Raw genomic sequence first — 15,711 nt, forward strand, 5'->3', positions numbered from 1 at the left:
GTTTAGTTTTTGTAATGCATCCTGATTGGTTACAAAAGTGTCGGATGTTGTACACCTATAGGACACCAACACGAAGCAGATTATCCCACTTATTATACTGTTACTACTTCAGATAAGTAAATAAACTGACATGAAATTTTGATTTGATTTAGTTAATAATTATATAATATAATTATTTTATGTGAGAAGAAATGCACACTGCACCGGTTAGTTTTACTTGTTTGCTACAGTTAATGGTATAGACCTGCAACTGCAAACTGGAGCGTTATCTTAATTTTGCCTTTAAATGCAGTGCATTGTTCATTAGCCATAAAAATGAGCCATGCCTAGTTCTCATTATGCATTTTTTGAGTTATTGGTAACAGGAATTGTCTGGATGACTAGAGAACATTTCAATGAGGTGAAGTGGCAAAACTCCACTTCACCCATGTGGCGTGCAGACAGCAGTGAGCTCATGCTGTCTGCGGTACGTGGAAGCAAACACAAACACAATCTAATATGACCTATTCTGAACCAGCAGATCTGTAAAATCTACATGCCTGACAGCTTGTGCAATTTGTACAGTTGACTATGATGTCTTGACATTTGACATCTGCTTTATACTGCTGCTGTCAAAAAAAGTGTTATCTGTACACTACATCTCAGAAAATGTAGTTTAGTGTTTCAGGACCTTTCTAAAATTCAGAGCATTCTCACTTGTCATGCTAAGTTCATGCAAAACTCACCTGAAGTTAGTTCATTTGAACTTAAATGCCTCATGACATTTGTTGCAATTTAGTCAATTTCTAATAGTTTTAATGCTAGACATATGCTAGTGTGCTCCTAAACATTGACAACTTTTAGCCGATATAGTAATTTAATATTTAATAGAACACTGAGCTTGTAATGTGATGTCATAGGGACCTAAAATGTGCGCTAGTCTAACCATGTATGATATTATCATAATGTTCATAACACACATTATGTACAATTGAATTTTGAAATTCAACACCATTCTTTAAATGGTGATAAATTCATCTTTATTTCAACATCTACTCCATTCTACACCATTTCCCGTTTGTACTGTTCCTCAAGGTGTCAGAATTAGTTTCCTTTTAAAGAAAAGCACATGGGGGAGACTGTCTAACTGTGGTTATGCATGATGTTCACTGTTAGCCTTTTGATTAGAAATGGAAAAGAAGTGTTACGTAAGAATTGTTAAAGTGAGTGACTACACAGTAATGTGGTTATTCTGGATGTCTGTCTAAACTGCAGAACAGCTCTAGGATTTAAACCATGTGAAATCACAAGTTATTTATTTTAACAGAAGTGGGCAGATGGAGTGTCGCTCACATTTTACCTTAGTCATTCATTCCTCTGCATAGCAAAGACTTTGACCGCTTTTTAGCTTGCCATTAAAAGGGACTATTCATTGTGGACTATTCAGGTGGACTATATAGATATTTTGGTGTTGTTTTTTTTAGAACAAGCCTCTGTCTGTGTTTAGAGAGGTGATTATATGGGAATAATAATAAAAAAGAAAAAAATGAAGTTATATATAAAACCTTATAAATTATTGGATTCTTTAATGAATACAAAGTTAAAAAGAACAGTATTCATTTGAAATATAAATCTTGGTAACACTTTATTTTAAGGTGACGTAGTTACATGTTACTGCTTGTACTTATTTATAGTAATAACAGTAAATAATGCAGAATTATAAGCAACTAACCCTAAACAAAACCCTAACTGTAACTCTATAGTAAGTGCATGTTATTAATATTACTCAGTAGTTAAGTACAATGTAACTACGTCACCTTAAAATAAAGTGTAAACAAAATCTTTTGTAACATTGTAAATGTCTTTACTGTCACTTTTGATCAATTTAATGCATCCTTGCTGAAAAAAAAGTATACATTTCTTTCAAAAAATAAAATAAAAAATCATACTGATAGTCAACTTTTGAATGGTAGTGTAAGTGTTAAGTTTCTTTAAAATGCCAAAACAGGATTTGATAGTCCTATTATGCGTTCCTGGAACACAAGTGCCTTGATTTTCAGTCATAATAGGGGATCACAGGGGATTGAATGTTTCATGGCCTATAAAGTAATCCACAACAAAAAGGTGTGATCATAAAGTCTTAACATGTGGGCCATCTGCTGATGATGTTTAAGGGTGGAAAATAATGCTGCCTAGGTGGAAATCTGCCGTAAAGGGTTTTCTCAATGCTGTAAAAGAGATTTTCCAGGTTTTTTGAGCCAGCGTTTTATCTTAGCTTGTACTGAGGAAATCAAAGAACCTCTCATAATTAAACAGTTTATTTATTTTTTTGCACCAAAAGCACTACATGGATGTTTTGTTTTTTTGTATAAATGGTTCACTGTTTGGACCATTAAATTTGTATTTTATTTTACCAACTGATACACCAAAGTGCTTTTTTTCAAGATAGGTAATGTGCTCATCACTTTCTTTTTTTGTGCAGTTTCTCTGACTGGAAGTGTGAAGAGCTTCTACAGCCGTGTTCCTTTTAAGAAGATGGTGTCTTACTCTGTACGCAGTCGAGTCAGTGTGTCCAGTAAATCTATCCCAGAAGGGTGAGGGGAAAGCCAACAAATTTGAGTTTCCATCGCAGTTTATTTGTTTCCCCTCATGAATAATGCTGTTTGAATTCCTTGAGCAGGTTTTTTGAGTGTGAGAGGCGGTGTGATAAAGATCCATGCTGTCGTGGCATAGGATATGTCCAAGATTCAGGTGTACCTGGTATGAAAGAACATTCAGATGAATTATTTTACTTAAAACATATGTGATATGTCTAATCTGAGGAATGAAACCACTCACAGTTGGCCTCTGTTTTTCCTTTGTACAGGATCAGATGTGTTGTGTCTAACGCTAAATAGTCTGGGTATCCAGACGTGTGGAGAGAACGACAGCACTAACTGGAGAATTCAGGACTGCTCCCCATCCAAAGTGCAGACTGAAGTCTATCCCTTCGGCTGGTATGAAAAGCCAGGTATGTCTGAAATCCAAGTGCCTTTTTTAAACCGAGAAACTCAAACTCTGTGATTTTCAATCAATTGAGAATTCCCAGTATGCGAGTTGTGGAAGTGAATGAATTAATGAAAAGATTTTAAACATCAGCTTTGTTATGTATCTAGTGAACCAATGGACAAAGAATCCCAGTATGTGTCCACCATTTAGTCTCCGTTCTCCCATAAAGAATGGTAAGAGACTCGTTAATGAATAATTAATTGTTGTTTTCTATTAATTTAATATAATTTAGTATTCATTTATTTAATTTCTACACATAACATTGTGGATCTTATATTGCAAATTTTTTTTTTTCAGTTGATTTGAAGAACTGGAAGCAGTTGGATGGCGCCTCTGTGCAGGTGGATTCATCTGTTTCTGCTTTTGACATTGTCCACATAAGCAGAGACATTGCTGAGGACCTGGATAAAGTCAGAGACTGGTGTCTTTCTGGTAACGTCTATCTCTATCTATGCCTTTTTTTTGTTTTTCTCAGAATTTTTACGTATTTGAATGTGATAGAGCCACATACTGTATTACATGTTGAACACATGTAGAAGTTTTCTTTTGATCTGAATAAACGTTTTATTTCTTTTACTCATCAAGATCGCATTTATTTGATCAAAAATAGCAGTAACATTGTGAAATATTATTATAAAATACATTTTTTTTATCTATTTTAATATTTTTTTTCAAATGTAATTTATTCCTGTGCTGGGAAAGTTGAATTTTCAGCATCATTACTCCAGTCATCATCAGTAACACTGATTGCTTATTATTGTCAATGTAAAAAACAATTGCTCTGCTTAATATGTTTGTGAAAATCATGATGCTTTTTTCAGGGTTATTTGATAAATATAAATTTCAAATGAACAGCATTTATTTAAAATAGAAATCTCTTGTAACCTTACCAATGTTTTTACTCTCATATTTGACTTATTTAGTGCATTCTTGCTAAATATAAGTATTCATTTCTTAAAAAAAAAAAAAAAAAAAACCTTACTTGAACAGTCGTTTAAATATGTTATAATTGAATAATATTAATAAAACAATAAATTACTCATTTATTATTTTCATTTAATTATTAATAATCACAATTATATAACAATTGATGAATATGTATTTTTTGGTCACACTTTAGATAGGGTTTCTCACTATTAACGAACTATTAACTATGACTTTTGCCTCAGTAATCTCCTAATTACTTCTTATTAATTGTAAAGTAGTTGTTATGTTTAGGTTTTGGGATTTAGAATATGGTCACGCAGAATAAGGTAAAATGTATTTTATGAGTACTAATCAACAGCCAATATCCTAGTAGTATGCATGCTAATAATAAGCAACTAGTTAATAGTGAGAATTGGACCCTAAACTAAAGTATTACCGTTTTTATTTAATTTTTTATTTACAATACAGATACATGTGGATGTACTTGTGTGCTCAATTTTCTTGTCCTTTGTAGCCTGTGAGGAAAGTGAGTCCTGTTCATCCGTGTCTATCGATAGCAGAGAGTCAGCCATGAGATGTGTGATGTATCCAGACACACACACCTGCCTTCCTACAACCAGCGGCAAGCGCTGCTTACTAGTTACCAAAGAGCCTGCTCAATCTGTTTATATCAGGACAGGTGACACCTTAAAACAAAACATTCTTCTATTCACTCAAGTCTCAATCAATTCAGAGTGTTTCTGATCTCTTTCATCTAAACAACAGAGATGTTTAAACATTTCTTTATAGGTTTACAGCCAGAGTTGACTTCTGTTTTCATCCTTGATCACGGCACACTACTCGGAGAGAGTGAGGTGAAACCGATAACTGGTTTAGATGGCAAGTGTGTGACCTACTTCCTGGGTGTTCCTTATGCTCGTCCACCAATCGGAGAACTCCGTTTCAGCCCTCCACAGCCGGCTGACTGGACCGGTACCTGGAATGCTACATTTTCCCGGTGCGTGGACAACTTTGATTGCAGATTGTGAGAGTATAAATGTATGTTCTCATACATTTATACCCTCAAATTGACCGGTTGCCTTTCTGCAGAATTAATAGTCACTTTTCTGGAAAGAGATCTGATTTGTTTGATCAAAACTGTTTTAGATCCAGTTGTCTTCAGCCTGGTGACCCTGCTGACTCCACCTCCAGTGAAGACTGTCTTTATCTCAATGTGTTTGTTGCTAGTAGTGTGGTAAGACCCCCATGACATACTCAAGATCTCAAACATGCATAAGTACATAAACATAATCAATAATCAAAAGTTTGAGGCCGGTAAGATTTTTTAAATGTTTTTGAAAGAAGTCATGTATGCATTATGCAATTAATTTACACCGCACTGACAGACGGCAACAGGCACTTTTTCCGGGTTTTGTCAGGCCATCAAAATAAAGTGTAACTGACCTCACTGTTTGTCATAAACTTTTACGTCTGTTAATACTGTTTTCATAAACCACGCCATCCGCTGACTGTGGTGTGGGTACAATTATTGGCAATTAATAGTACAACATTTTCTGTTTTGTCACAGAGAAAGAATGCGCCGGTTCTGGTGTTCTTCCACAACTCTGGATCGGGTCTCTTAGATGGTTCTTACCTCGCTGCTATTGGCAACATAATTGTAGTGACAGCCAGTTTCAGAGTGGCCACTTTCGGATTCCTCAGTGCAGGTACGAACACACATATTATTATACACAAATGTGTTCATATTTGCATCTTGAAAATATTCCAAGACTTTAGCCAGCCCCACAAATTGAACTATTTGTATATATTTTAAAATGTCATTTTTGCCTGTGACGGCAAAGCGGAATTTTCACCATCATTACTCCAGTCTTCAGTGTCACATGATCCTTCAGAAATCATTCTAATATGCTGATTTGGGGCCCAAGAAACATTTCTTAATATTATCAATGCTGAAAACAGTTGAGCTGCTTCATATTTTTGTGGAAACCGTGATGCATTTTTCAGGATTCTTTGATTAATAGAAAGTTCTAGAGAACAGCATTTATTTGAAATAGAATTATCTTGTAACAATGTAAAAGTCCTTTCACTTTTGATCAAATTAATGGATCCTTGTATAAATTTTGGTCAAAAAACAAAAAAAAACCTTACTGACAACAAAAATATTTTTATTTGCTTTTTTTATTGTCATGCAACAAAAAATAGAAAGGCTTCCTTGGCACTTTATGCTGAAAAGTCCTGAAAATGTTTTAAGGAATGAATCTCAGTGTTATGGAGACAGTTTAATGTATATCCTACACTGGAATTAAACCGTGCCCTGGAAGCTCTGTTAGGTTAGAACAGAATGACGTATTGCACAAATGGGATCATTTCTTCCATATAATGGAATTCCAAAAAAAATAGAATGGAGTATGGTTATGGAATATAGTTGCGTAAGGTCCATGTGAGAAGTTCCATTCCACACAGTGGTTGTGAAAATATTCAGATTCTTTTCCCCTTTGCCAACGTTGGTTGAGTAAGTTTGAAAAGGGGGCCTAACTGGTGCCTTTGAGTAGTCTGCCAGGATGAGCCTTCACTGTCCAGCCAAAAACAACACACAGTGAAAGCTGTGCAGAAGCCTGATTGGCTTCCTTGAGTTTCCCAGCTAAACCCTTGTGGAGCTTTGAAGATTTGAGTAAACATTTAAAAAATGATTATTATTATTTTTGTTGTCTCTATAATGAATGGACTCTCACATGCTGATTATAGTGCGAAGGCAATTTCTCAGTAATCTACTGCAAATCTTCTGGAGTGATAGTGTGGAAAATACATTTGGAGATCCAGAATGTGCCTCATGAATTGAAGTCTGTTCACTCTGTATAGGTTCCAGTGCTCTGCCGGGGAATTATGGGTTGCAAGACCAGGCAGCTGCTCTGGGTTGGGTTCAGAAAAACATTGCTTTGTTTGGAGGAGACCCCACTAAAGTCACAATAGGGGCAGAGAGAAACGGAGCCGACATTGCAAGCCTTCATCTCACCTCGCCATCAGCTTCATCAACCTTCCGCCGAGCTTTACTAATGGTAAGAACAGAACTCAGTGGGAACAGAGGTCCCACTGCCGGTTATATAACACCACTATTTTGTGTAACAAGACTAATGTCTGAGGTTACATTTACAGTAAAATCTATCTACTTCAGTCCAAAAATAATGAATCATGGTTACACAAGCATCTTAAAACACTCATTCGTAATCCTAAACTTGAATAATAAACATGTTTAAGAAAATATTTGAAGTATTCCAAATGTTTCTCTGACAAAAATTCAGTCCCTTTAGTATTCACAAACAACAGTGCTTTTAGATATCAGCTTTTGAGCACCTCAAATTAATTAGCTGTGATCTGTCAATGCACCTCCTCATAGTTGTCCTCCACAGTGGCCAAATTTTCAAGCTGGTGGTTCGGCAGTGTGTAGATAGACCTCCACCTCTTCTTCTTCAAACTAAATTTCTTTCTCTCTGGCTTTTCCTGCTCTCCCAGCAAAGACAGGTAGGAAGAGACACTGTTCTGAACCCCATAGCTGACCGCCGAAGGGCTTGTACTCTGTGGGATGAGCTCGGAGCTGAGAGAAAGTGTATCATTATTAAAGATTTTGTCTGAAAAGGTTTACAGTATTTTAAATTCTTCCATGTTTATGTGAAAGTTCAAACACTGATCAGGTGAATCTCAGTTTTGAACTATCCCTTTAAGAAACAACATTTGAGCGGCTTTTGCTGATTTTCTTACCTGTTCACTGCTCTCCAGTCAAAGGATAATTTACTCCTAGTCGATTTCATGCGCTCACTCAGGTGTGTTTCACAGACGGCCAAGCACGGGCCAGTAAGAACACAGCACAGGCCGTCTGCTATATCTAAACAAACAGATGACCATCTTTTACACTAAAACAGCACAAATGACTATTGTTTTTTGTTTTTTTTATGTATTACATGATTTACCAGAGTAGTGGTTGACCAGATCTTCCAGACACTGAAACGTGAGGCGTGGAGAGATGAAGTACCAGTTGTTTGGCATTCGAACTATCCGATAATGCTTAATAGTTCTGTGGCGCACAGATAAGCTGTACATACCTACAAAAATACAAGTAATATGATTGTAACATCAAACATATACGCCAAAAACATTATTTAGTAGATTAATCTATTTCTAAAACTCTTTCTGTCAGACAGTTTCTTCCTGTTTAGTGGACAGTTCTTGTCAAAAATAAGCTTCAATAGGGACCAGACCTTATGCTGTCTGGCTGTTTAATGTTCGTTTTAAAGTTGTATTGTGACCTTTTGTGCTCTCTCTAATCATGAACGACCCCACTCGGTTCCCTGGGAGTCGAAGCAGTTCTTCAGCTTTTGGTCTGGTCACACTTTCAAACAGCCAGCTGAGACAATCGAGAATGTTTCCATTAGCACTTAAACAGTTAGCGTAGTACTGACAATTAGCTTGTTTATTTTGCAATTCAAAACCTACCCATGGTAGACTTTTGTGGCATGACAGTGCGGTATATAGTTCACTTCCTTCGTGTTGACTGAGTAGACCTTCCACCAATACCCTTCCCTGAAAGAAAGTGAGGTGGACAGTTATGCTTCTTGTGTCATTTTTAAGTTTTTAATTATCACACAAAAAACAATTGAAAAACAAGTTGTGTGTGTGATAAACAGCGGAAGGTAGTGTTAATGCTAACACTGGCTGCAGGGTTTTGTGGTCAGTTGTGCATTCACACATTGAGCCCAGCAACTGGCAAACATTGCTGTAAATACAGTTGAATACAAACACATACAGACTCCTAATACAGACTAATACAGACTCTTAAACCTAAAAGTTTACACACATTGTCTCTAGAAAATATTCCTAAACACTACTATTAAAAGGTTTGGTGTCAGTGATAAATTAATACTTTTATTCTGCAAGGAAGCATTAAATTGATCGAAACTGACAATAAATTCGCTCCAATTTAAATAAATTCTGTTCTTTTAAACTTTCTAATCATCAAATAATCTGTTTGTACAAACTGTTTTCAACATTGATGATAAGAAATGTTTCTTGAGCACCAAATCAGCATATTAGAATGATTTTTAGAATAGCTGCTGAAAATGTAGCTTTGCCGTCCCAGGTATAAATTACATAGAAAACAGCTATTTTAAATTGTTATAATATTTAATAATATTACTGTTTTTACTGTATTTTTAATCTAATAAATGCAGCCTTCGTCAGCATTTGAGACTTCTAAAAAATCTTACCAAACCCAAACTTTTGAATGGCTGTATATGTGCTTGCCTGTGTAATAATAATCTTGTAAAATATGTAAAAAGTCAGATTTTACTGTTAGCATACACGCTAAAGCTCTTGTAGAAACATGAAATGCTAATGCTTACTCAGACACTATTTTCAGCCAATCTCCCATTCGAAATATGGGCTCGCAGATGTCCGGAGGAGGGTAGTTATCCAGCACTACTGCATTGTCATTCTCATGCACTGTAAAATAGAAAATACTACATCTGTATCTTGGCAAAAAGGATTTCAATAATGTTTATGTATGCTACTTGATGTTTTCTCATATCAAGGAAACATCAAGTAGCTAAGTAATTAGCTTATGAACTCCATTAGTCTTTAAGCTAACTTTTTAGCTTGATCATTTATTAAGTCAAGACTGACTGACTGACTAAACAAAAAAATAAACGTCTGATTTTATCACCATTTGGTCATGAGTATGTTACCAGATAATTCTGCACATCTTAGCGACTTTATCTTTTTTTTAGGTCATACACATCTGTTTTGAAACTTCGTTTGTTTTTGAAAAGAGAAGTTCAGTTTAGTCTTGAATATTATTTCAGATCAAGGACAGACCACAGCTTATGCTGCACATTCTGCTCAGAAAGAGAACCGATATCTGTATGTTTTAATACAGTTTGAGTCTTTTCACACACCGCAACATCTGCAAATGATCGAAACGATGTGGCATCTGCCTACAATAACTAGAAACATCACTTGAAACCACTCATACATTGTCACTCAAACAGTGCTCAGCATTTTCATACCTCTCGTTGGAAAGTCTTCATTAGTATTAGTTTGTCTGAAATCCTCTGGGGTTCTTTGGCTTGCCTGAGCGCCTCCCATTGTCAATCTCCCACTAGTATTCCTACAGATTTATCACATCTGATCAGCCATCAGATGTCAGTCCAGACTGAGACAATCTCTTGTTCTGAGCAAAGAGATTCTGCTATTCTTCTGTTGTGCAACTTCCCACTGATAAGACTTTAAGGGCATGGCTCGAGTAAACAGGGAAACTGTTTCTCACCACACTTTCCACTTCACATTTAAGCAAAAATAGGAAGTGCTGAAATGAAATGCTTTATAATCACATGCAAATTCTTTCAAATATGTACTATGTATGCAGCTTCTGGTAAACGTGTATAAATAGCTGTGGTATGCAAAGAAACTTCATCATGGTTTCATGATTTTCTGATCTGAACCATAATGCATTAATATAGAATGTGCTTTGATGTGGCCTAATTCTTTCTCAGTTCTCAAACGTAGTAGTATAACAAAAAAAACACATAATAAACGAAGTCTAGATGAAAATAATTCATCATGGTTGTTGACTAAAGATCCAGATACCTTTTTAGTGGTCTCATGCAATGCTAAACAATGCTGTTGTATGCTTGCAGGGTGGATCTGTGTTTTCGCCTGCTGTTGTAATCAGCACACCTAAAGCCCAGGCGCAAACTGCATCTCTGGCTAGAGAACTTGGTTGCTCGGCAGCTGATACTACACAGATACTGACTTGTTTGAGGAGCAAACCGGCTCAGAGCATTAATGCTGCCCAGACCAAGGTACAATGGGTCACCTTTGTGAAGAAAAAGCACAAAAAAGTCAAAAAAGCGATCATTGTCTTTGTTTAACATTCTCTTGGTGTGTTTGTGTGTAGTTGTTGGCTGTGAGTGGTCCCCTGCAGGCCTGGTCACCAGTGGTTGATGGAACTGTAGTTCGGGAAAAACCCTCTGTGGTCCTTCGTTCCGGACGCTTCCACAGAGTTGAATTACTTCTGGGCTCATCAGTTGAAGACGGCCTCATCAGCAGAGCCAAGAACATCAAGGTCAGGACACAGATATATCAGAATGAAAGCGTTATTCAGAATAGAATACTGTGACGTTTTCTTATTGACACTTTTCTGTTTCATTAATTTGAGAAGAATTTTGAGCAGCTTCAGGGAAGGGCTGACAGTAAGACAGCATTTTACGCGGCCCTGTCTAACTCTCTGGGTGGAGATGATGCTAATGCTTTCGTGAAGGAGGCAGCGACTTGGTTCTACTCTTTGCAGCACTCCCCCACACCCTCAGGGTACAATGTGTTCTCTCGTGCTCTGGAAAACGCTACGAGGTAAGAGGTCAAAGGTCTTACAGAACAGAAGTATATTTTCTTGTCATTATAAGAATGTTGCAGAGAAAACATGTGCCAAAGTTACACTACCATTCAAAAGTTTATGGCCATTAAGATTTTTTTTAATTACTGGTAATACTTTTCAGTGAGGACACATTAAACTTATTTATCAAAAGTGACATTAAAAACATTTATAATATTACAAAAGATTTCCATTTCAAATAAATGCTGTTCTTTTGAACTTTCTATTCATCAAATAATTCTGTAATGTTTATATATATATATATATATATATATATATATATATATATATATATATATATATATATATATACATTGTGTATATATATGTGTGTGTATTACTATACAAAATAATATATATATTGTAACATTATAACAAAATATGTTATAATGTTGTTAAGAAATGTTTCTGGAGCAGCAAACCAACATATTAGAATGATTTCTGAAGGATCATGTGACACTGAAGACTGGAGTAATGATACTGAAAATTCAGCTTTGGCATCACCGGTATAAATTACATTTTAAAATATATTAAACTAGAAAACAGTTATTCTAAATTGTAACTTTCTTCACTGACCAAATAAATGCAGCCTTTGAGAGCATAATAGGCTTCTTTCACAATCATTAAAATATCATACCAATAAAAAAGAGTTTTAATTGAATTCAAAAGCCCATGATCAGCTTTTTGTTTGTAAAGCTTTGAATGCTAGTTGCAAAATGTTTAGTTAGATGACAAAGTGAACAAAAGCAAATCTCAATGTGTTCACAGCTGCCCTTCTAGTATGTTTGTTCAGATCCTTGAAAAACAAAAAAATGTTAAGTGGTCTGGAATGCAGAGGAATCCAGAGCCTTAGGTTAGGAGGCTTAGATGTCTTGCATTCACTGTGGGTGGTTAGGCTGTAGTGTTTGTGGCAAAGAGGAAGGAAATGGTATATCTGGGTTTCGACTGAACTTGAGTATCAAAAATACTTGAGTTTAAAACAGTCCTAACAGAAGCTTTCACTCATCACTGATCTGAAAACAATTTCATTGCACTTAAAATGACATGGAGACATATACTGGATGGAGACAGCTAATTTTAGAACAGGAAGACTATGCATATACCGAAAAACAATACATGGCACTTTTAATTATGTTTTACTGACAATTTGATGACTTTTAAAGTAATCAAGTGTAGCATTAGTTCTGGCAGGTCAAGTTAGTCAGGCTCGCATCAGCTGACTCTCAGCTGATCCATGTCTACCTTTAGGAATATGGGCAGGGAATTCTTGCCAGAACAGAAGCATACCGCCAACCCAAACTGTATGCTAACTGTCAATCATCTTGGACGATAGTGGTCCTGACAGAAATATGTTTATCTACCTTAATATAGGTTAAGGCAGAAATGACCCAGCTCTGAATGATACATGGCAGATACAACCATCTTGAGCTCAGTTTCTGTCAAACATTATTATATTATTCTGAAGAGGAGAGAATTTACTCAAGTGTGTCTGGAAAATTCAGCAGACAATAGTCCATTTAACCAAAAGCTCCGTCTTTTTCTTTTGATTTATTGTTGTTTGTGGTTACCAGATATCTCCAAACACTGCATTGTTCACTGTTGGAATCATACCCAAAATGTGTTATGTTGAGTAAGATTAAATGTCTGCTAGAATGAAGTTAAATATTAAAATTAAAAAAAAGTTTAGCTAATCTCTGAAGGGCAATTTCACATTTTTCTTTCCACTTCTATGTCCTGAAATTCCTGTTCTTTCTCTGAATTGTCAGTTGTTCAGTAGTTCAGAAAGAGGATAAGCTAGCTGCCCACATAATCACTAGTGTCAGATATAGTGCAGACCAAACCTGACCAACACATGTGACACACCCCTCTGACCTGCAGCACATAAAGGCACCGCAGCATAGCAACACAAACAGGAAAGGACTTTTTACAACTTAAACAGAACTTATAGAACCTGATAAAACCAAGTCTACGTCCAGCTTCATTTCCTGTTGTTGCGATACTGCCCGATGTGTAAAAGTGGTAAAAAGAGTGGCTCCTGTGTTATCAAAATCCTAAGATGCAGATGTAGCCGCCTGTCCCTTGCTATGCATGCCATCCATATCATGGCCCTTTATTTCTACAGAGACCTCTTTATCATCTGTCCAGCTGTGGACATGGCTGAATTCTGGGCAGCAAACACACGGTCCAGTGTTCACATGTACCACCTACCTGAGGACACTGCCTACAACAGGTGCCTCTCATTCCACACACATAATATCATACTTACTTCACTGCACATGACTTGTTGGCTCCATTCAAAATAACATCTATCAGATCCAAGAAGAATCTGTGTATTCTAAACAGGGTTTGTACAGATACTGTAAAATGAAATTCAAGGACTTTTCAAGCACTTCTTTTTTGGTTTTCAAGGACTACAATGAGAGATCTCACTTATAAAACCATATCTTTATTATCTTTCAAATTCTAAAAAGTAAATAATTAAAACAATAAAACAAAATGCTACAAATAAAGTGCAGCACATGCAATGGCTCTGGTAACTTTAACCATTAAAAGGATACTATGACAAAGATATCGCATTCCTCATTCAAACTGATTTTTTTCTCCCTTGAATATATGATTGACCTGAAGAATGAAAGCTGTGTCATATACTTGAATAAATATATGAGCAATATCACGCTCATAGCCATGTGAAATGGCTCTATATCAATATCAGATGGGTGAGAAAAGATAGTTTTATCAATAAAATTAAAATCTATTTTCAAATATAGCCTTTTGTCTTCCAGTAATTCACTTTTCAAGTACCTTTTCAGAAATATGGCTGTTTTTAAGGATTTTCCAAGACTAAAATTTCAAAAACTTTATGCACCTTGTATGATCCCTGTCTAAATATATTTTTGTCACAGTGTTGATCTGTCAGCTCCAATGGATGTGCACTTCCTCTTTGGAGTTCCTCTTGCCTCAGAAAAACAAGACCTCTTCAGCTCAAAAGAGAGAATGCTTACTCTGCAAGTCATGAACTACATGACGAACTTCATAAAGTCTGGGTATTTATCAACCATTTTTATATATTTTTTAAAGTTGCGATGTAACAAAAGTACCGACAGAACTTTTCTTCAGATCTGAGTGAAACGAATTATCGAAAAACATCGGTTGTTGATTGGATGTAGGCAGATCTGATCAAATAAAACCTGCATGAATGAGTTGTTCACATTAAGATCAATAGCATGCATTTAGAAAAAGGGTGAATTTTCATTTCATGCCGACTGTAATGATTTTGCACTGGCCTGTTCATCTCTCCTCTGCTCTTCACAGAAACCCCAACCTGCCTCTTGCAACATCTAGGACGTCCTTCAGTAAGCTCTTGCCCCCATGGCCTCGGTTCATGCCTCACCCGGGTGGACGTGGCTATAAAGAGCTGTCCTTTACGCTCACTAACCGCAAGAACCTCCAGAGTCCTCAGTGTTCCTTCTGGTCTCAATATGTGCTGGCTCTGATCTCCTCTACCGGTTAGTACTGCTCTACACATCCATATAAACTCCTGATGGTCTTTAAATGTAGAGATTGGAAGATTACAGTGGGTTTTTTTTTTTGACCAGTCATAAATGCTGATTTTGTGCACTTGTAAACCTTTTACCAGCCAAATTATCCTGTGGGACTTCAGTGGGAGATACTGGAGGAATTCAAACTCCAACCCAAGAGCCCAAGTCACTCCCAGATACCAGCTTCTTTCTGACTCCAAGCAAACCTAAATCTGAGAAAGATGCTTACAGTTAGTCTCACAATTTAGATTTACTTGTACGCTTGTTCCAGAACCAATTCAGGCTTAGCACTCTTAGTTATTTTGGTATTTCTGTTGATGTAAATCATTATGAGTATGAATCAATAAAGATTCATAGTAGAACTTAAGCAATAAACTGTTTTGAAAACACTTATGGTTTATTCTTCAATGTTCAAATTTTACAACACTATACAATACAACTTTGTCAACCAAGGCTGAAATGTTTTATTTGACCACACCAGCATTATAAAACATATCATGCAACAGATGTATTATAAACGGCATACCACATATAGAGATAAATCGTATTATTTTGATTAATATTAGGGCTGTTAAACGATTAATCGCGATTAATCGCATCCAAAATAAAAGTTTGTTTTTACATAATACATATGTGTGTACGGTGTATAATTATTTTCTATATATAAATACGCACACATGCATGTATATATTTAAGAAATATTTACATGTATATACTGTGTATATATATTTATATTATATATAATTTATATTATATATAAATATTTTATACATAAATAACACATTGTGTGAAAATAAA

At 35.9% G+C, this 15,711-nt stretch overlaps 2 protein-coding genes across 2 annotated transcripts in view; one reads left to right on the top strand and one right to left on the bottom strand.

Moving 5' to 3' along the window:
• Window positions 1-15,326, top strand: part of tg (thyroglobulin) — a gene marked incomplete at its 5' end in the record, with an annotated part of 34,574 nt that extends 19,248 nt beyond the window's left edge. Inside the window, 17 exons of the mRNA XM_079894015.1 lie at window positions 2,462-2,573; window positions 2,660-2,739; window positions 2,846-2,989; window positions 3,135-3,200; window positions 3,325-3,459; window positions 4,469-4,633; window positions 4,744-4,951; window positions 5,101-5,188; window positions 5,522-5,660; window positions 6,814-7,010; window positions 10,641-10,805; window positions 10,901-11,068; window positions 11,165-11,352; window positions 13,497-13,604; window positions 14,278-14,418; window positions 14,687-14,880; window positions 15,012-15,326. Of these exons, the coding sequence (XP_079750141.1) occupies window positions 2,462-2,573; window positions 2,660-2,739; window positions 2,846-2,989; window positions 3,135-3,200; window positions 3,325-3,459; window positions 4,469-4,633; window positions 4,744-4,951; window positions 5,101-5,188; window positions 5,522-5,660; window positions 6,814-7,010; window positions 10,641-10,805; window positions 10,901-11,068; window positions 11,165-11,352; window positions 13,497-13,604; window positions 14,278-14,418; window positions 14,687-14,880; window positions 15,012-15,148 (2,435 nt within the window). The 3' untranslated portion in view covers window positions 15,149-15,326. The remainder of the gene's footprint in view (window positions 1-2,461; window positions 2,574-2,659; window positions 2,740-2,845; window positions 2,990-3,134; window positions 3,201-3,324; window positions 3,460-4,468; window positions 4,634-4,743; window positions 4,952-5,100; window positions 5,189-5,521; window positions 5,661-6,813; window positions 7,011-10,640; window positions 10,806-10,900; window positions 11,069-11,164; window positions 11,353-13,496; window positions 13,605-14,277; window positions 14,419-14,686; window positions 14,881-15,011) is intronic.
• sla1b (Src like adaptor 1b) lies at window positions 5,984-10,295 on the bottom strand. Its single transcript, XM_079894016.1, has 7 exons — window positions 10,011-10,295; window positions 9,348-9,447; window positions 8,443-8,529; window positions 8,256-8,353; window positions 7,920-8,051; window positions 7,711-7,834; window positions 5,984-7,546 (listed from the first exon to the last, which is right to left on the bottom strand). The coding sequence occupies exons 1-7, from the start codon at window positions 10,087-10,089 to the stop codon at window positions 7,330-7,332; spliced, it is 837 nt and encodes a 278-aa protein (XP_079750142.1). The 5' UTR covers window positions 10,090-10,295; the 3' UTR covers window positions 5,984-7,329.
• Window positions 15,327-15,711: the final 385 nt, after the last annotated feature.

This window comes from Squalius cephalus (genome assembly GCF_949319135.1).
Source record: "Squalius cephalus genome assembly, chromosome: 15".
NCBI lineage: Eukaryota > Metazoa > Chordata > Actinopteri > Cypriniformes > Leuciscidae > Squalius > Squalius cephalus.